This window comes from Lepisma saccharinum, chromosome 17 (genome assembly GCF_977018435.1).
Source record: "Lepisma saccharinum chromosome 17, izLepSacc3.1, whole genome shotgun sequence".
NCBI lineage: Eukaryota > Metazoa > Arthropoda > Insecta > Zygentoma > Lepismatidae > Lepisma > Lepisma saccharinum.
Genome location: NC_139245.1, coordinates 3,234,843 through 3,257,282, shown reverse-complemented (window position 1 = coordinate 3,257,282; position 22,440 = coordinate 3,234,843). Strand labels below are relative to the sequence as shown.

General features: G+C 39.1%; 1 protein-coding gene across 1 annotated transcript in view; it reads right to left on the bottom strand.

The window, feature by feature from the left end:
* JhI-21 (Juvenile hormone Inducible-21) overlaps positions 1-9,763 on the bottom strand; it is a 102,972-nt gene extending 93,209 nt beyond the window's left edge. The window contains exon 1 of the mRNA XM_083138448.1: positions 8,948-9,763. Within this exon, the coding sequence (XP_082994574.1) occupies positions 8,948-9,425 (478 nt within the window). The 5' untranslated portion in view covers positions 9,426-9,763. The remainder of the gene's footprint in view (positions 1-8,947) is intronic.
* Positions 9,764-22,440: the final 12,677 nt, after the last annotated feature.

Sequence of the window (22,440 nt, the reverse complement as noted above, 5' to 3'; positions counted from 1 at the left end):
CCTTTGTTCTAAACAAATAGAACAAGCAACATGGTAAGCAATGTACGTATTGTTCCAGCATTTTTGCGAAATGTGCAAAGACTCGTGCTGCCATCTATTGGTGGGACACAGTTAAAGAAAGGATTGTGGGAATCACGATTATATCGAAGCGGACTGAATCCCATAAAAAGTTATAACAAACGTCAAATTAATTTAGTTACAACACTTTCAAAACAAGAAAATGTGCTTAATTTTTACAATGAGTCCAATAATTTGACCAATTCTGTATATAACTCATAATCACTTCTTTTTGCCACACTTAGTTTTCCTTCAAGACGTGGTATGGTACAATTGGTAATAAATTGACACTGCTGTAAAGTAAACTGGGGTGATCTCAGGTTAATGTGCACGTCTCCTATAGTATTAACAGGTCTAGTTCTTGGAAGAATACATCTAGAACATATGGCTCCATTGTACACTCAATTAACTGTTTTGTAGCTTGTCCAAGTGGTTGTTTTTTGGTCCTGTTTCGGTCGATTCAAGGAAATGAAAATACAGCTAAAATACAAGAAACAGATAAGTCTTTCTCCTCCACAATCTCATGCTGTAAAGCAGCTTAAATGGTTAGACGTTCATATCAACGCATAAAAGAGGAGGCTGATTACATACTGCGACGAACAAAGATTTTTGATTGTTCTGCACATATTTACAAACGCTTACTTACGTCAAGAAAACATCTGCGGCTTTTCTCTGCGGTTTTCATTTTGCGTCAAATGACAGGTGGGAAGCAATCAGTATAGATGTCAGGAGAGCAGCAACGTCATTTGCCCGCTTGAATAAAATTCGAAAATTTCCCGATGAGGGAAATGCAGACTTTTTTTCAGTCCAGAACGATAGGATTATTAATGTTTCCTTCCAAATCCCGTCCCGATTAAACATTTGTCAGCCCCGCACACCAGAGGTGCCCACAGGGGGATGATTCATGACGCGCCTGCGTCATGGGAATTTTTTGGGAGGACAAAATGTTATAGTTTAGCTACCAATTCTAGGTATAGATCTTCACACAAAAATGGGGGAATCGCTTCGTTTGATTGACTTATTGATTTTTAGTTATGGTTATTATGGACAGTTTTTCTATCTACCTGTGGGTGATCGCAGCGATGGGGTTGAAATGAAACACCACCTCTTACGCTTTTAGAATCTGTTTGGAAGGGAGGGGGGTGCTGGTCGCATTAATACGAGGTTAGAGTGCGCGTCAAATCTCCTGCATATGGCGATAGCCAATAGCAGCGCACTGCAGCGATGCCAAGTCGAAATCTCATACGGAAAAGAGAAAGAGTGGTTGAGCGAAACGCCTTGTCACGGAACTAGGCAACGCCGCACGTCTGTGATTCGCTCGTGCTGTTCAACCGTTCAAGGCCATATGCAGGAGATTTGACGCGCACTTTAGTCAAGCAGACAAACTTAAGAATAAGGTTCAGTACACCAACAACGGCAGTGAGCCTAGGCAGTTTTGTACGTACATAGCAAACATGAAAATGAGCCGTGCTTTTTCTTTCTCTAGTCTTTTAATTTCAACTGCAATGAAATGTTTCGAATATCACGCCCCTTTCGATTGTTGGCATCTCGGCCAGTAGTAAACAATGTCGGGTGTTTTCTTTGTGATAGTTTCTTCTGTATTATATTGTTCTACAAATTTTGTCTGACCATAATAATTTGAGTAAATAATTCGGCATAAAGGGGGGGGGGGGTGCGTCATAGGCCTCAGTTACTGCCGTCAACATGATTCTAATGTCTCTTGTGAAAACATTCTCTCGTTCTTTTCTTGGACATGGCAGTTAATTCCCGTAACTGACAGCGTGTAAATTGAAGAAATAAATATTGCTTGTAATAAAATATCGCTACAATATCACCATTCTAATTACATGAACTTTACCAGGGGCCAGGGGTTGGGGGCACTTGCCCTCCTTGAGATTTCTGGAAAAAGTTAATGTAATTCAAATGGTGAAATTGTAGAGATATTTTAGAACAAAAAGTATTGTTTTCTGTGACTTACAGACCGTGAGTTACAGCAATTATTATTATTATTATTGTGTAGGATTAGCTACATTTAAGCTTACAGTCTATTTTACATTGATTATAATCAATAGATAATTATCTAACTATAAAAAAACATCTTTTTGTCCTACATGAATTAATATGTTAAGTTTGCAGTTATGCAAATTGTATATAAATACACAAAATATGGAAATTACAAATGTATGTAATTTTAAAAACAAACATTAGTAGTAGCAACAATGATGGTAATAACAAAAATAATAGAAATAATAACAAAATGATAGAAATAATAATAATGATGCATTTCTATGACTGCCCCCACCCCTGAGAAAAAATCCTGCGGGCGCTCTTGTTTGAAACATCTCTTTACTCCTGTATTTTGATAAGAGAGTACAAGGAAGAAAGGTCGTTGCAGACAAGACCATTAGTACCCAGAGGCACGGAGCCTGAGGTGTAGGATATGATGCATGTAATCTTGTTTTGTGTTTCTGAGTCTTGACAGACATTAACTGGGTAAGTTTATGGTAGAAATTTATGTGCCCCTTCTGTGTGTATGTACATATGTTTGCAGGCCGACACTCGTTTCTTTTTGAGTTTGGCGTATTTTCATTGCTCCTATCGCTTAAGTACTGTCATGGGAATGAACCAGTTTAGCAATGGCAATGATTTAAGGCTCAAAAATACCTAAATTCCAGGCATGACTATAGCTTCTCTACTCTTGTCGAAGAAACGAGAAAATAAAAATGATATACGTTCTACCGCAGTTCTTTGAAGGATAGCCTAAAGCTAGTTGGAGCAGTGCTTACGGTGTTCGTGAGAAGTAACAAGCAAATAAGGTCACAGAATACACAATAGTTTATAACACCATTAAGCCTTGTTTCCATGATTATGAAAAAATATAAATATGCTGACCAAGGCAGTAATTTATTTTATTAAAAACATAAACTAAACGTAACGTTTCAACCTTCTAGCAAGGTCTTCATCAGACTCTGTATCAAGTACAAAAGTAACAAAATACCAAAAACAGGGCATTATATATACACAAAACATTACTCCCTCCAGACTATTAGAAAGTTGTTTTGGAACTTTCTAGCAGGTGGCTTTCACTAGTGAACTGTACTTTCACCTAAAAGGCTAAAAATATATACTTCCATATAGAATGTGGATTGGGCTTTATATCTCACGCTCTTTTTCCTTCATTTTTCTCCCTTCTCCTCTCCTCTTTCTCTCTTGTCCTTTCCACTATTTCTAACACTTTCTTCCATTCTTTGTTTAACTTCAGTCCCCCATTCCAGTTCATTGTGTCTTCTTCACCTTTCTTCTCTATTTCCTTGGCTTCCTTCCATTTTCTCACTAGCATTCTCTTCTCCCTTCCTATCTGCTTAGCCTCATCCCACTCTATGTCATGTCCTGTTTCTCTCGTGTGTTTAAATATCGCATTTCTCTCTCTCTTAAGTCGTACATCATCCCTATGTTGTTTCAACCTATCTTTCAGTCTCTTTTTCGTTTCTCCTATTTGGAAGTATATATTTTTAGCCTTTTAGGTGAAAGTACAGTTCACTAGTGAAAGCCACCTGCTAGAAAGTTCCAAAACAACTTTCTAATAGTCTGGAGGGAGTAATGTTTTGTGTATATATAATGCCCTGTTTTTGGTATCTTGTTACTTTTGTACTTGATACAGAGTCTGATGAAGACCTTGCTAGAAGGTTGAAACGTTACGTTTAGTTTATGTTTTTAATAAAATAAATTACTGCCTTGGTCAGCATATTTATATTTTTTCACAATAGTTTAGCTCGCGTATTTCGAACAAAGAATGGGCAAATATATCCGCAGCCAATATAATCGTGTATGGGGTTTGTGTTGTGTGCTGTCCATATCTGTTTGTGATTTCCCTTTCACAAATTTCATCCTCATATTATCCAAAAATGGCAAAAGAGAGAAATAAAATAAAACAAATTTAAAAAATGTCATTGTGTTCCTGAGTTTTTCACATTAACGTCCTTACCGGAAACCATTGTTCCACAGATGTAATGCTTATCTGTAGCCATATAAATTATTTTGTATCATCATCGGTAAGCACACGATGATGGAAAATAATTTACGTGGTTATAGACATCATTTTTGAACGGTTCCTAGGCTGCAGACTAGGTTAGCCTAGTGTAAAATCGCCCCCTGTTAACAACATTTCTGCTATTCTATTCAAATTTTCAATTTATTGTAAACATTAATTACCTTGTAGAACAACTATTTCTGTACACGTTTTAGTGATCCCATCTAGAAATACGTTAGATTATGAATGCCAAGCATGTAACCAGGGGGCAGGACTAAGGGTGCTGAAGCCCCCCGCCACAATCCTACAAATATCTATTGGTAAAATTTGCCTCTAACTTTTAAAGCCTTTTTTTGAACGAAATGTGTAATAACTAAATACAATAACTATGAATTTCAGTACACTAACTGTACAAAATGTAAGAAAAATAATGTCACTCATACCGTGGAACGAGTACAAAGTTCCTCCATTTATATAATTATAATAATAATAATAAATTTGGATTAAAATGGGTTTATTTTTAATTTATTTGTAAAATGATAATATAACAGTGGTAAAAATTATTATTGTCATTATTATTTCAACTAATTAAGTTTTATCAATATTTTTTACAAATATTTCTGGCGAAACTCTGCTGATAAGGGATGAGACCCCCGAAATAAAATCCTGGCTACGGCCTAATGTGTGCTGTTACATTCTTCTCTTTGCATCATTGCTTCGTCTATGCATATAATAATAGCAGTGATTTTAGTAATTATTATTAATTAATCTATTCTTATTAACATTATTTTTATATTAATAATAGGTCTATTAAACTTAATGGAATATATTATTTTTGTTGTTACATGTGAGGCTAGCACGTGGAGCACTCATGAACTATAATTTCTAGGCACGTGTATGTCTCCTAGAAATGAGAGTAGTCGTTCATTCTCCTACGATATTTCTAAAAATAACGTAATTCGCAGACATTTTTTGTGACGCCGTACACGCTTTTCGGGGGACATAGATAACAGCTGACCTTGAGAAGGAAAAAGGTAGTTATTTCCCTGTATCCTCTTGAAATTTATCAAGAGTGCGTGGCTCACGGAACTTGCGACATTCAAGTGTTTTTTACAAGTGGCGTAATTACGTGGTACTCGACTGCTGTCCTGCGACAGCCTCTTCTTCAGCGAGAATAATATCGGGGAATTTCATGTCTGGCCAAGGTTCAAGCTGGTTAAACCTATCAAATATCGATTGATGTTAATGACTACATGAGGGATTTCCCGCTCAAATGTTATCTGTAACACTTAAAATAATCTTGAATGGTGGCGTGCATACAAGATAAGCTACCGCAGCACTGCTTCGGAATGCAATTCGAATTTTGCACAACTCCGAGGATTCTCCCCGAAAGTGTCGAGAGGCATTTTTGCGGAGCCCGTGAAAGACTAATATGCCGCGAAGCAGTGGCGTGCGGTGTTTATATCAAGGCAAGCCTGCCGCTTAATGTACTATTGTTTATTTAAAAATTATATATTCAGTGCTTCTGCTATCTAAATGGTCACCACACGACAGACTTAATCAGATTTGGTTAATTTATGTTATGTTCAATATATAAGAGACTTACTTCTATTGCAATAACACATTTTTCAACACTAAAATTGACTACAACATCTAGGCTAAAAGCAGTGGCGTGCCCATGGGGGGTTGGTGGGGAATACCCCCGCCCCCGCGGCTTATTATTTCTAAAAAAACATGAAAGACAGGAAAAGAAGGCAACATGAGGGCAGACTACTAAAAAAAAGTATACGTAACCCCCCGCCTCCCCCTTTTAGAAAATACTGGGACACGCCACAGTCTATGGAGGTTTTTTTCAAATTCACAAACCTGATCCGGTTCTACGAAACCATACTTCTGAGAGCAGTGTGGCGATTCGGGGGTGGTGGGGGTTAGTTGCCCCCTTCTTTTTGCCACTTTGTTTCCCACGCTATGACTTCATAATGCTAAGTTTTGTTCACTGTCCCACACGCTTTGGGCTCCAGTTACGGGACGCGCATAGGTTTGAGTCTCCTAGGGGAAGCGTAACAACTTTTCTCCTGAGATTTCGGCCAGTGTATGGGAACGGTGGCCACTCACTATCGTGAGGAAATTGGGGAGCTACGAATGAGTGCTGTAACCCAGCCAAGGAAATCTACAACAACGACTGGGGGTTCGTCGTGCTGGCCACACGTCAGGTGGGAGTGAGGCCGGCAGTCTGTAGGTAGATCCTGGCAATGACTGGCTGTTGCACCACGGATAATTTATTATTATATTATTCAATATATAGGGGACGTACTTCTTAATAACAAATTTTTCAACACTAAAATTGACTACAACTCTATGAGCAGTGGCGTGCTAAAGTGGGGCTTGGTGGCGTTCATTTGGCCTATTATTCCAAAAAAAAAGTCAAAGGCAGAAAATCGCCTACTAAAAACAGTAAACGTACCCCCTCCCCCTTTTAGAAAAACCTAGACACGCCACTGACTATGAGGGTTATTAAACTTATTTTTTCAAATTCACAAACCTGACCCAGTTCTACGAAACCACACTTCTGAGCAGTGGCGGCAATTCGGTGGAGCGTGGGGGCATTGTCCCCCACTTTTTGGCACTTTTCCCTCCACACTATAGTTTCTTAATGCTAAGCCTTGTCTACCAAGAAAGGTAAACCGTCTTTGCCCCCCTCCCCTCCAGTTTTGATAGCCAGTCGCCGCTATGCTTCTGAGATCATAGGTTCTTATCGAGACAGGACGAGACTTGGTAGTTTCTTGTCTTGTCTCGTGTGTAAGGAAGTGTGTCTCGTTCAACGTGCAAATTCCTATGTGTATCCCTCTACTCGTCTAGATTTTCCCGCCTCGTTACCTTTCTCGTCTCAGTTTCGTCTCGAAGTATGTATGTAGTATTATAAGCAATATATGCAACGTAAATGTATGCAACCACGCTCCACAAGTTCACAGTTGCCACTAGTGTATTAACTTCGCAATAACGATAAACAAAATACGTGACCAAACTACAAATAATCAGTTTGTCACTCAATTGGTACGTATATCCGAATAAGTCTCATAATAAAACAATTTTGGCTTACGTGAAATTTTTCAAACTTTTTCACGATCGTCTCGAACGAGAGTAAGTCTCGGTCTCGCCTCGATTTTACAAAGGCTTGTTTCGTTCTTTACCGCAGTCCCAAGAATATCCCTCAGATAAGTTAATTAACAAACACTTAAAGTTGTATTCGTATTGTATTGCGTCGCCTCTCTGCCACTTTGGGCTAATCGCAACAATTAAGATGGGTGGTGATTAGACAGTGATTCATCCACGCACCTCAAATTTTCAGAAACATCACACTAAAATTTTCCACGAAGGCCCAATTTATGGTCATTTTGGCACCAAATTTATCTTTTCACCCCTCTAAAAAAAAAGACCTTACACCCCCTTCCCCCCAAATTGGAAATTATGGATTAAGATGAAATTGATAACATTGAGTGGCTGACCCACGATCTCGACACGAAAGGTTTCGGTTTCCAGTCCCTGACAGGCCGTTTCTTAGCGAGTGCCATGTCATCAATTTCATCATTCGTCATTCATCTTCATCATCGCGATTGTCTTAAATGGAAGAGCAACACAAAATAAGAATAATACGACAAGATGAAATTGATTCAAGAACATCCATTCCCTGGGCGGGTACAAAATTCAGCCTCCCCTCACACACACATACATATATATATATATATATATATATATATATATATATATATATATATATATATATGTGTGTGTGTGTGTGTGTGTGTGTGTGTGTGTGTGTGTGTGTGTGTGTATACTCGCACAAAAACACACATACCACTTCACAGGTGCTTATACTTACGTATAATGTAAAGGCATGGAAAATAATCCATTTTAGAACAGTACACACGAATTTCCTGGATTTTTAAATGAATAAGAGCATTCTTCTGGAGTGTTTTTTTTTAGAGTAAGTTTTACCTGATTCACACACATTTTAATCAATTTTCATCTCCTTAAAGAGGTTTCTAAGAACACAGGTCAATGAACTAACTAGTAGCAAGCACTATGTAGTATAATAAGTTTACAATGGTTTGAATTCCTGTGGTAGGAAGATAATGCTTGTAAGTTATAAACAATAGAAACCTTTTTTAATTGAGCGAATTGGAAATAGGTTCTTTTAACAGTAGTACCTTGCCTGTCAAATTATCTAAGGGGGTACAGTATCCCTCTTCAAAAATTTAGGGGGTACATTGTACCCCTGCACCCCCCCCCCCCCCGTTCCTGCGCCAGTGAGTAGAGAGATGAGTCGACCAGCCAGTGTATTCGGATGTACCAAGGGGTATTAATCCCTTTAGGTACAGATTTTCTACCACACTGGATATATGAGAAGTGGTAAAGCTAACGGAATGCTGAAAAACAATCCATTCCTGTCAGTGGCGGCGATTAGGTTCCAAATCTAGGGGGGGAAGGTGCAAAAAGAGGGGGAGCAAGGACATAAGGTACAGAAGGTTTAGCATAGTGCGGGGGCAAAAGTGGGGGTGCCCCGAACCCCAATCGCCGCCACTGATTTCTGTTATTTATCCACACATTCTCAATATCTACCAAAAGTTTTTCGAACACTACCCCGAAGGTTTTCTAAAACCCCCAATATATGATCATTTTGGGGCTAAGCTTACCCTTGTACCCTCTAAAAACCCTTGCCCCTTTAAGAAATTTGTTAGTACGCCGCTGGTTCCTATAACATTTCATTTGTTTTGATATTGCTGCAAAGTTACATTTTGAAGTTTAGAATCTGACAATGAGATAATCGCTTACAAAAGTTAGAAAAAAGTAAATACTCACACAGACATACAGCTGCTAGCAGTTTGACAGCGCTCTCTGGTGGCTCACAGTCAGGGAAGAATGGTTTGGTGAAATACTGGGCGAATGTCAGTGCCACGATGGCTTGAGTTGTTGGCCGAATGATAATCAGAGCCACCCACAGTCTGAGGAAGGCAGGAAGAGGACCGAAAGCCTCCAAAATGTACGCATAGTCACCCCCCGATCGAGTTATGCACGTCCCCAGTTCGGCGTAACACAGAGCCCCAAGCATTGAGAAGATTCCGCACAATGTCCAAATAACCAGCGACCCTCCTACAGAATGCGTATATTCGTACACACCTTTCGGTGAGATGAAAATACCAGAACCAATGATGGTCCCTATGATGATAGCCACACCATTGAGAAGCGTGATCTTCCTTTTGAGTTCGATTTTGTTCGGCGACGATTCCACAACGGCGTCCTTTTTCCGTAGGAATTTGTTTGCCTCTCCTTTTCCCATTCTTGCAAAATTACCCCAGCTGCACAAACACCACCCCTTGGTAAACTTGGGGGAGGAAATATAATCAATTCCTGTCCTTCCCACTCCACCCCTAGCTCTCCACAACCAAGTCGTGGGCTGGGAGGAAATGAAACAAAAATCTGCCGGTAAAAGCTTTCCTCTCTCCGCTCTGTATATTACGACTGCACAAAAACAACGACTGTCCTAAAGCTGACTCAGGGTGGATTCGACACTTGTATTCTCGTAGCGAAACTCTTGTTTTGATTTGTCGAGATTTCGAGCCCTGCACGTGAATGTTGAAGCACGGTTTACTGGAATAGCACGTTCCCGGTCTTGTAGCGTCGTGTTCTGCGCTGAGCACACAGTTACCCCGACGATATCAAGATATCGGCACAGTGTTGCTATCTCACAGTACAAAATAAGCGCTAAATTTTCAAGCACACATTTTGTATCCTCGTTGCACAGATTCATGGTGGTGGCACATCGTGGTCCGTTTCTAAAGTTCTAATCCAGCTTAGTCTGCTGCCACTTCGCCTTACATTGAGGAGTTTAGTAATTATTTCTATCTTTTACCAGCTCAGTAGTCATGCTAAGTATGAGGGTCATTGGTTCTTTTATAGTTAGCCAATGATAGAGAATAAATAATTTGTACATATATATCCTTTCAAGTATGGAACTTGTTAAATCCAAGATCCTGGAATTCCCTGGAGTATTTTCTGTACGCACTGTAAGTTCTTCACATTCGAGCGTGTTCCACTATTCCAGTAATGTTTCTACTTTCTTCCTTAAGTTTTGCATTCCCTCTCTAATTTTCATTTAGAATACTTTAAAATTTGTGTTGCGCTTCCAACAAGATTGTCGTTTACTAAACTGCGTACACAAAACACAAGCAAAGAAAAAGACATATTCAGAAAGAGAAAATGTAATTTCCATGATCTGGTCTCAATTTAAGCATCAAACAATTACTTTCATATGCGTAAATGCATTATTAATTATTTATTGCTCCCTTGTACTCCACTTATCTGGCATATTGTTCATATTTTGCATACATAGTAAGACGAACCAATTACTTTTATTTTAAATAAACTTCTGCTTTATTTATACCTACAAGTTTAAATATCGAGATATTTTAAGGGAACTATGCTGCCATCTGTTTTTATCCTCGTAAGCTCATTGCACTTGTGACTTGTAACATGTGTCTAAAATCGATGTTTGTGCTTCTGTCACATGAACTAATCATAATTTGTAGTTCCAAACGATCTAGAATAAGCATTTTGATGCAATTATGTTATAATATAAATAATAAATTACCAGGGCAGTGACAAGACTCAGAATTTCACAAGAAACAAAATAAACCAGTAGTTAAACGGAACAATAGTAGACAAAAATACGCTCTCTACAATTGCTTTAATGCAATTATTAATTGATTTTGTGTTTTAAGTCCACTTTATGCACAGTAAGGCTAATCAGGACTGAACCTGGAGTTTAAAGAAGGATCCGAACCACTATGTGCCTCCTTGATTACAAGGCGACGACGCTACCACTGCGCCATCGTGGAGGCTCTTTATTGCAATTATTGGACGTTATAATGAAAACAAGAGATGTCAAAATTAATCTGGTCTCGTAATCAAGGGGAGACGAGTCAGATTTTCGGATTACAGTACATTTAAGTGACTCGGATAACACTTTCGTTTTCACTCAGGTAGGCTAATCGGGACTGGACCTACAGTTTAAAGTGGGATCATACCCGTGTACAATGTGCTTGTGCCGCATGGACGTTCGGAAGTAGGCGGCAATGGGGGCCGCGCCCTCTTGGAAAATGAGTGTCCACCTAAAAAGTACATATTTCACACATAATACCATTTCAGTCACAGTAATTTTTGTTAATTATTATAAGTGCTTTAAGGAAAATTTTAATTTCAGATTGAAACAGTGTTTCTTGAGGGGGCATCACTATTATGGGGAAAACTATGCCTCCCTCCCCCCCGGAAGGAAATAACTTGCTTGCCCCTCCCTTGAAAAAATCCTACGGACGTCCATCCGGGGATCGAACCTTTGCTGGTTAATAATATTTCTTGAAGTTGTCAAATCACGATGACCGTATAAATATATTTAAAAATATTTCTTTATGTTCATTGTTTACTTTATGCTTTTTCTGCATCTTTACGTTAATAGCGGAGATAAGGAGAACGATGATTTGATGAAATCCATTACAGAACGAACGGAATGCCCCAGTTCGGATTCGAACATCCCAGAGTGTCGAGATTGTGGGCACTCAGACCTCTTGCTTAGCTCAAAGGAATGTTAAAATTAATTTCGCCAGTTTGTAACAAATACTATTAAACAGAGTGAGAGATGTGTAGCTAGAGAGAAAGAGGGAGGCCTAGAGAGAGAGATAGAGAGAGAGAGAGAGAGAGAGAGAGAGAAAGAAAGAAGGAAAGTTTCTTGTTTCCTTCTTTCTCTCTCCTTCTCTCTCTCCCTCTTTTCTCTCTCTCCTTTCTCTCTTTCTTTCTTTCCATCTTTCTCTTTCCTTCTTTCTTTCTTTCCCGCTCTCTCTTTCTTTCTCTCTCTCTTTCCTTCTCTCTCTCTTTCCTTCTTTCTTTCCTTCGTTCTTTCTTTCGGAAGAGAAAGAAAGAACGAAGGAAAGAAGGATCGAGAAAGAGGGAAGGGGAGTGGGGACAGAGAGAGAGAGGGGACAGAGAGAGAGAGAGAGAGAGAGAGATACCTTTCCTCTCTCTCTTTCTCTCTCTCATTTTCCTTCTCTCCTCTTTCTCTTTCTTTCCTCTCTCTCTTTAGGAAGGAGAGAAGAAAAAGAGAGAGAAGAAATAAGAAGTAGATGTATCTCTCTCCTTCTCTCTTTCTCTTTTCTGAGAGAGAGAGAGAAAAGAAAGAAAGAAAGGGAGGAAAATACTTCTTTCTTTCTTTCCAACGAGAGCTCTGTCTCTCTCTCTCTCTCTCTCTCTCTCTAGAAGAGAAAAGAAAGAAGAAACGAGAAAGGAATAAAGAAACAAGGAGAGAGAGAGAGGGGGTTTCCTTCTTTCTTCTTATTTCTTTCTTTTCCCTTTCTCTCTTTCTCTCTCTCTCTCTCTCTCTCTTTCCTTGTTTCTTTATTCCTTTCTCGTTTCTTCTTTCTTTTCTCTTCTAGAGAGAGAGAGAGAGAGAGAGAGAGAGAGACAGAGCTCTCGTTGGAAAGAAAGAAAGAAGTATTTTCCTCCCTTTCTTTCTTTCTTTTCTCTCTCTCTCTCAGAAAAGAGAAAGAGAGAAGGAGAGAGATACATCTACTTCTTATTTCTTCTCTCTCTTTTTCTTCTCTCCTTCCTAAAGAGAGAGAGGAAAGAAAGAGAAAGAGGAGAGAAGGAAAATGAGAGAGAGAAAGAGAGAGAGGAAAGGCATCTCTCTCTCTCTCTCTCTGTCCCCACTCCCCTTCCCTCTTTCTCGATCCTTCTTTCCTTCGTTCTTTCTTTCTCTTCCGAAAGAAAGAACGAAGGAAAGAAAGAAGGCAAAGAGAGAGAAGGAAAGAGAGAGAAAGAAAGAGAGAGAGAGAGAGAAAGAGAGAGAAAGAAAGAGAGAGCGGGAAAGAAAGAAAGAAGGAAAGAGAAAGATGGAAAGAAAGAAAGAGAAAGGAGAGAGAGAGAGAGAAAAGAGGGAGAAGGAAAGAAAGAAGCAGAGAAGAAGGGAAAGAGAGAGAGAAGGACAGAAAAGGAAACAAAGAATGAAAGACAGAAATAAAAGCTGTTAGTGAAAAAAGTCGTGAGATGGCAATACTGCATCGATCAGCTGACGCGCATGCGCAGTCAAAGGGTTCCTCACCCTTCACGCACGCACCTCCTGCATGTGTAAAACCTCGTTCCTGTTACGTCAGCTGTGTAGGCGAGGAGAAGAACATCGTAAACGAAAAGAAGCGAATTCACAACACAGTTGCTATCGGACGCCGCACGCAAATTTATGACCTTTAGGAATGAACTTCGTACTTGTGAACAGTTATGGAACTGTGTTTACTATTTGGGATTGCTTTTTTCTCACCAGATTTGTTTACATCGATCACACTACTGACCTGTGCTGCGTAAATGATCAAACGAATGCGGCATAGTAGTAATGCAATGCAAAGCAGTGTCGTTCCAGGGAAGGGGGAGAACTAATCACTAGGGAACGGATTTTAAGGTGTAGCACCTTTCCAAAAATATAGCTGTTTTCATATCGATCGCTTGAGATATGTACTTAGGACATGAAATCAAGTAAAATGAACACACTTTGTTGCAACTTATTGCACCTTTTCGTGAGATTAGCACATGTATCCCCTTTTTACCCACTCTTTTATGCTTCAGCATCCTTTTCCTTCCTTTCTCTCATGTTTTGTTAAAAAATTGGACAGAAAAATAAATGATTTTCACTCTTCTTGAGCACCTACATAAAATCCTACAATCTCATTTTGTAGAGCAGAACGAGAACTATAAAATGGTTTAATATAATCATTGAAGCTCCAATAGTTCCCAAGATAATGTAGTAAAACCCGCGAGAGAAAACACAAACTTCATCAAAACCTATTTGGCAGAACCACCGTTCTCTCTGCGGTCCGCGCGAATTATATACAGAAGGCGCAGAAAAAGAGAGCATTGAATGAAGGCATTTTATCAGCACTTTTTATTGCACCTTTTTGAGAACATTTTCTTCCCTTTCCCGAGCATAATCACCTTAAAATTCTTTCCCTTCTAATCACAAGTTCAATGATATTTCCATCCCAATTAACGGTTTTATAGGGTTCATTTACCTCCCTGATTTTTCGCGACAATAACGAACAAAGGATAATTCAATGGGAAAATATTAAGCACAACAAATCTTATTTTAAAAAATTCAAAAGTAAGATATCAAATTTAGAATATTCAGTGGAGGCAGGCACGTATCTAGAAATATATTTCGTGGGGGGAGGGGGGTTCCGACCAAGTGGCTCAATATTATTAATAATAATAAAGCCAATTATATTTAATTAAGTTAAAATAATATTAATTAAATATGTAAATTAATTGATACTGTATTATTATTATTACATGAATAGTTAAATGATAGTAAAAGAATAGTACGAATTCATTATCTGCCTTACGTGTAGTTGAGATCGCCAAAATTTGAATAAAAACAACTGCTCTGGCAAGAGAATTAATGTCAAATAGATAGAGAATTGAATATTTATTGGATAACAAAAAAGGAGTTATCCAACTGACGAAAAATAAAAAAGTTCCTGATTAATATTTAATGCATATCATCATAAGCAGTAGAGTGCATAAATCTTTGGATCTGTCCTTCAAAGCCGTGTGATCCCAATTCCTTGCCTTCCAATAGGTTCGGCAGAAATAAATAACCATGGATTACATAACAAATAATAAAAATTATATTTTCATTATTCAATATTAATACTAGGTAAGTCCTTCGGAGGGGGGGGTGTCCGGACCCCCATGGACCCCTCTCTAAATACGTCATTGAGTGGACGATAGCTTTCGATAACAAACTATATGAACATTACAAAATAATTTCTGGTGCAAGGACGCTACGACACCAAAGGTCACGGGTTCGAATCCCGACCTGGCTATGGGTGTCCCTTCATCAATTTAATCAAATCGGCACTCATTCTTTGCGATTAGCCAAAAAGAACATAAAAGCGAAGTAAAATAAACAAAATCAATCAATTGATCTAGTGTAAGAGTTGAATGTGGAAACTTCAAGTGAACCTCCCCCTTCCTATGTATCTTGCCCCCTAGGGATGGTATCGTACCGAGCTTTAGTCGAGTCTCGACCTCGTCTCGAATTGTAAATGCCTGTCTCGTTCTCGCTTTGTCTCGATTTATAAACATGTGCCTCGTTCTTGTTTCTGTCTCGAAGTGCAAGTCTCAAGTCTAGAAAATAAGGCCGTGTCCGAAAGGTGCAAGACCGTACTTGAAGCGAGCATCCTCCGAGTATGGTCTTGGAGTGTGGTCTTCAAGTCGTGGACTGGAAGTGAAAGTCTTTCGAATTGCACTTCGACTGCAGCGCCAAATACGATCAGTAGATAGAACTGAGGACACGTTGTTTTCCTCACGTTTTAAACACTTGTTTTTAACCATAGAATTCACATAGCATTTTCAAACGTTCGTACACATACATTTCCACACATTAGAAGAACTTTAACCGACAACTTGCTGACCCATAACGCATATTTAACCCGTGTTGCTAGCTTTCTATCTCCGCGATTTAAAACAAATGAACAACGAGTGTGGATATCACGTGACCTAGTCACCAAGCATCTGCGCTGAGAGCTGCGTGCTTCTGTTCTTGGCGCTTTCGAACTGTACTAGGTGACGTCACTTCCGTCAATACCATACTTCAAGTATGTACTTTGCACCTTTTGGGCAGAGCCTCAATCCCCTCTGTGTGTGAGGTTCTACCTGTCTTCCGAGAAAAGGTGGTGCAAGAGGACTGCTATCAATACGTTTTGTCAAAATATTAGTTCATCATCGGAAGAAAACTTGCCTCTTTCGCAGTTGAAGTCTAAAATTAAGCCAACCCATGTTTCACGTGAAGAGTTTGTCAGTGAGGAAAGTGAATATGATGTGGATAAAAGTGATCCAGATTATCTTCCAGGAGGAAATCAACATTGTGAGGCGAGAGAATGTCCAGAAGTATTCTCTTCGCGTTCGAGATGTCACATTCTACTTCGTTTGGACCACTTTATAAATTGTATAGATTGTAAATACCAATTAAGACTGTTGGGAGGGGGGAGATCTTAATCTACACACACAAATAAATAACTCATTTCATGGAAAAACCTGACATCTATCTTTTCTTTTAGGTCTAACTGAAAGATGCTCACCATAAAAGAAAGAACCAGTATTGTTTGCTGGAAACTGCTGGCCAAACCTTTGCAGCCGTCGAGGAAAGTGTTCGGCAACGATACCACAAAGAGGCACCATCGAGGGAGAATATCCGTCTCCTGATTAACAAATTCAAGGAAGACTGGGAGCGTCTACGATGTGAAACGACGGCATCCTGGGCACTGTGTTCTACCAACAGGATAGTGACCCTCCTCACTGGACGAGACATTTCCGGACCGCTGGATTGGACGAGGTTCACGACGGATATGGACACCAAGATCACCAGATCTCACACCCTTGGACTTTTTTGCCTGGGGTTTTATCAAATCACAAGTGTACAAGGTCAAGATCAACTCCGTTGAACAACTCAAGGGACGAATTATTCAGGCTGTGAATAACATTACACCACAAATGCTGGAAAGGTTTTTAGGAACTGTGTCGAAAGGTGGGGTTTCTGTGTTGACTAGTGTTGCTCACGGGACGGGACAAGCCTTTTGAAATTCGAGACGGGACGAGACGGAATGCCTTTCTCGTCTCGTTTTCGAGACGAGACACGAGACGGGACGGGACGGCTTTTGAAAAGTCTCGTCTCGTCTCGAATGTCTCGAAAAAATAAAAGCAAAATATTTAATCAGTTGCAAATACTTGTTTGCTTGGAAAAAGGTATTTCAATTAGAAACGTTGATAAGCGCGTGTTAAGTCAAAAGAAGACTATTCTAGAGAGAGGAATGAATGAATGAACACCTAAACTTATTTTCAATACTCTTTCGAAACACAGGGTTACTCCCCATTTTTATTTTTCAATTCATTCCAGGTTAATAAGTTTATGTTACGATAGTACTCCAGATACTAATACAATTCTGAATAACATCAAGTAAAAGGGCAGGTAGAGAAGGTGGAAGGAGGGGCCAAAAGATCGTGGAGTATCTGAGTCCGAGATTTATCTTGTAAACATAGTCTCAGCTCTATAGGTTGGAAAGATAAACGGACCGACGGATAGGGTTTATTATTTTTATTTAATTTTTACATCAAAGGGTGTACAGAAGTGAATGTTATTAGGAAGTAGTTAAAACATTGTGGGAAACATGGCAGTACAAAATGATAAGGAGTTGTTGGGAAAGTTATTAAGGAGTCCAAGATATTAGCAAGACTAAGAGAAAGAGATAATTAGGGACAAATAATCTTGCATTATCCCACTCCGAACAGATGAGAGCTAAAGAGGAGGAGAAAATAAGGGTATTATGGAAAGAAGTAATTTGGTGATTTTAGTGTTTACAGGGAACCATGACAAGATTTTACCACGTGATTATTTGCACGGGTTGCAAAATTTTTAGAATGTTATGGAAATTTCGGAAATGTCTTTGTTGAGAAAATTCTTGTTGTTTCCCTCAGGCATTCGACAGGTGGTTGGATTCGATCTTTTTACGTCCGTTTGAAGATTATTTCCAATGCTTTTTTTTTATTTATTTATTTCTTATTTGAGGAGAATACTATTCCTTGGATTGTAATAACGAAATACTGAGCCTGATATAGAATAGATTTCAAATGAAGGAAGTGCACTAAGTTCTGTATAATCGTCGTAGAAGGAAACGTTGTTCTACGGGAACTCCCCAATGGTACAGTGGTAGCGTCGTCACCTTGTAATCATTCGATACCCGGTGAAGGAACATAGTGATTTGAATCCCACTTTAAAGTGTGGGTCCAGTCCCGATTAGCCTTTCTGTAAATCAGATGAAGGAATGTTGTAGCTGTTCTTTTTATTCTGTGAATTTAGCCTTCAAGTTTATGAGCAAAATACATGTAGTATCTACTGTCTACATTTTCAATCGTTACTAAAGAAATTTCACAAAGTAGTTTTATCAAACTTCAGAGGGAAGCTGACACCAATGTCAGGGTGGCGGGAGCCTGTTTACGGCCAAGGTGTATTCCGAGACTATTTTTCGCCCTTCCTCACTGACAGAGGTTTCGCTTTGAACAATGGACACCGTTGCTTCAGGGGGCAAACATCAAACATAGGGGCGAGGTTGACCTGCAGTAGCGGGTAAGTGCCATAAATCCAGGCCTAATGTAGGAATGAAGGTTGATGCAAGGGAGGGGCAATAAAAATTCTGTAATTTGCTTTGCTAGCTGACAGGAAGTTTTGCAGGAAAAGCTGAAAAGGAAAACGGCAGACTTTGAATGAAAGAGGGACAGTGAACACAAGTGCTTTGTATTATTCGCCGACACACAAGCTTCCATTTCGAAGGTGAGGCTATCAGCAGCGAAGTTATTAGAGGGTTGGAAGCAGTGACGACGCCAGAGGAGGCAGGGGGACGCCCCATGTCAGACACTTCGCCCCCCCGGGCCCTCCCAACTGAAGTTAATTAAATATCGAATAATAAGAGAGTTCATTTATAATAGTATGACGATTTTCACCTTTTCAAAGTGGTGTATTCTGCATGATATCACTTTCCTGCTTATAATACCAACTTGATTAACAAATATTAATTTGTTTAGTATATATATAGCTATGTGTATGTGACTTTCGTTCAAGATTCGAGCGCCGACCTGGGCATAGGTGATTTCTCATTCATTTATGTCCTGTAATAGCCGAGATTAACCTAAGTTTTAACCAGTCTTAAGAACTGGGAAAAAGTGTTGAATGTGGATGGTTTTAAAACATCACGAATATTTTCAGGACCACAAGACATCATCTGTAGTACGGGCAAATTATTCTAATCGTTGTCGTTAGTGACAACGCTAATTATTAAAAGACATTCAAAGTTGATTCAAGATTTGGTTGGTTGGTTGATTTGATGTTTTAATTCCACTTTATACACAGAAAAGCCAATCGGGATTGGACTTATAGTTTAAAGTGCCTCCACTGTGTATCGAACCCAGGACCAAAGGTGATCGAAGAAAACCCGACACTACATGTCAGTTGTTGTGGATTCATCGCGGTTTCTTACTATTCAGGGATTTGAATTTCGAGATGATGAGTCTGAGGAAACCGTAACAAAGGGAATTTCTTCGATACTCTTGAAGTTAATGAGGGGATATTATTTGGAAATGTATTGAACGTGAACCTTAAAATGCAAATTACACTTAAAATTCGATTCAAAACATATCGCGGGCAGGTAAAAGAATGCTTATTAGGATTTGCCACTCTTCAATCATTGGATGCAGGTTCGCTCTTTCTCGTACATATCAAATTCGAAGAACTTCTTCCCACGAACCCCATAGGTGCCTGTAATTGTGTAGCACAGACATACGTTGGAGTGGTAGAGTAAGAGTAAGTAATGCCAGGGTCAGAATATTTCTTGAATTATGAGATAACTGTAACCTTTGTCTGATTTTTTTTATCCTGTGATAACATTTCCCTGAAAGGTGAAACACAAATTTGCCCAAAACTCTTCAGCGTTACGAAGATGGTTGTCCTTAAAATCTTTGAAAAGGCTTGCTCGAAACAGGATGCTGGATGCAAACTGCCTCATTTGGCTGTTCTTGACATTGAGAAGAAATGTCAAGTCCTGGACGTACCAAAGGTGGGCAATGTGTTCTCCAAAGCACATAGAGCAGAATTCTCCTACAGGAGAAGTGCCTCACATTGTTTCTAATACTTAAGAAGATTCATTTCTTCCAACGTCACGTTTATTTTGCAAGAAAATTAAACTCTTCGAAGCATTTTTTCGTCATTTATATTATTATCTTATAACTAAAATATTTATATCAGTAGTTTCATCTCAAGAAAGACGATGAATTATAATATTATGAATGTCTTCCAATACTGAAATAGGCCACTAGAGACAACGCAACTTATCAATAAAAAAGAATTAATGTCTTTATTAAAACGAATCATGTGGAGATAAACTCGTAATCAAGAAGTAAATTTAGGCAGTAAACGTCCACTCTAAATAAAAGGCAAACACAAAACACGATACATGAATATAATAATAATAATAATTATTATTATAAGTATTATTATATATGTATATATATGTGTAGTGTTTTCGGGCGTTTTAATGTGACTGCCCCCTTACAATATTTTGTTGCCAGCCTTCCGCCCCCACCCCCCAGTCACATTTCCCTGGCGCCGTCACTGGTTGGAACTAAATTTATTAGGACGAGGAAAGTAACATTAGCTGTTGACAGTGTTGCTCCAAAGGACGTGATGTGTGCTACTGTTTGTATAAATTATAGGAAATTTAAGCAAACAATTATAATTGTTGAGACTTGAGAGTTGTTTCCTTCACTTGATCGTAGGAAGAGGTTTTTTGAGACAGAGTGGGATTATTTTACACATACATGAGAAAGGGTGGTTGTTTAAAGATAGAGACGTATTTTGCACATTTTTTAAAAGTTCAGATAAAACGAGAAATTACTCTTATGAAAAGAAATAACGCAGTACAGGGAAAGAATAACTCTTCACATTTCTCGCACCTGTTGGGATGCAACCCACATGCACAAGAGTATTGCAGGAAGTCTATGAACGAGGATAAAGAGGGATATGTGAAATTTGACTTAGCTGCGGGTGAATTAGTGGGTTCTAATATTCTTAAGGTTGATATTGGATTTCAAGTCCACTTGATTCACAAATAGGCTAAATCGCGAACCGACCTACAGTTTAAAGTGCGATCCGATCCACTTTGTGCCTCCATTGGGTATCTTGATTACAAGAACTCGACGTTATTACTACGTAATCGGGGAGGCACCCAATTTACACAAATATGTTGATTCCAATAACACGTTATATATATAATCTGATAATGATGCACTTTTGGTGCATCTAAACATATTTTTTTCAACTATAGCATGTCTAAAAGAATCATTGAAGTTGGGATTTTTATAACTTCAGGAGGCACGGCTCTGTAAATGTGCGATATAAAATATATGCAGGTTTGCCTTCCATACGTGGTGGTTTTGTCACGTTTCTTCGCTTCGTACGAGGGTCACTATTTATATTTAGAGCCTAACAATGAAAAACCGGGAATTTGGCATTGAAAACTGCTTTATTGTTTTTCGAAGTATTCTCCTTTATGGTCAATACACTTTTGCATTCGTTCGAACCATTAGTCAAAGCAGTTTTTCCAATCTTCTTGAGACACCTCCATAATATGATTTTTGAACGCATCAACGGCGTCTTCCGCCGACGAAAATCGTTGTCCACGCAATTTATTCTTGACATTCGGGAACAAGAAGTAGTCATTGGGTGCCAAATCACGACTGTACGGCGGATGACCCATCAATTCGATTTTTTGACTGTTCGTAAAGTCGGTTGTTAGACGAGATGTGTGACAGCTGGCATTGTCTTGATGAAGAATGATCCGACGGCGTTTGTTTGTTTTCCGTATTTGACCGAAGACCTCTGGCAAACAAATTGTTGTGTACCATTCAGAGTTGACCAATCTACGTTTCTCTAAAGGCACAGTTTCCACATGACCAGTTTTCCCGAAAAAACAGGCGACCATTTGTTTCGATGTGCTTCGAGCGCGAACAACTTTTGTTGGATTGGGTTCATCTTGAAACACCCATACAGTCGACTGCTGTTTACGTTCCGGCTCATATGCATATATCCATGATTCGTCACCTGTTACAATCTTATGTACGTCTTTTGAAGCACCACGATTGTATTTATTGAGCATTTGTTTGCACCAATTGACGCGAGCGTCTTTTTGAGTTTTTGTCAAATTGTGTGGGATCCAACGAGAACATACCTTTCTCACAGCTAAATGATCATGTAATATTTTATATATGCTGGTGGAACTAATGCCTATGGTTGCCTCAATCTCACAGTATGTCACATGACGATCTTGCAGTATTAGGTTTTGCACAGCGTCAATGTTTTCTTGAACAACAACTGATTTTGGACGACCTTCGCGAATCTCGTCGGTGAGCGAATGGCGGCCACGATTAAATTCGTTATACCAGCGTTTCACAGTGGCAAAGGATGGGGCTTCATCGCCAAATGTGGAAGTAAGTTGATCGAACACTCTTGTCTTGATATTCCACGTCGAAAATCGTAAAAAATCTTCGCACGAAAATGTTCACGAGTTAATTCCATTTTATTGTTGTCGCGCAATCTCCAAGGCAACATAAACAACACAAATGAAGCTATTGACAAAACATTTGAAGTACGTTATGGTCAATAATGCCAGACGATTCCGTGCAAACGTCAAATCGCGCCTAACTTCAATCAG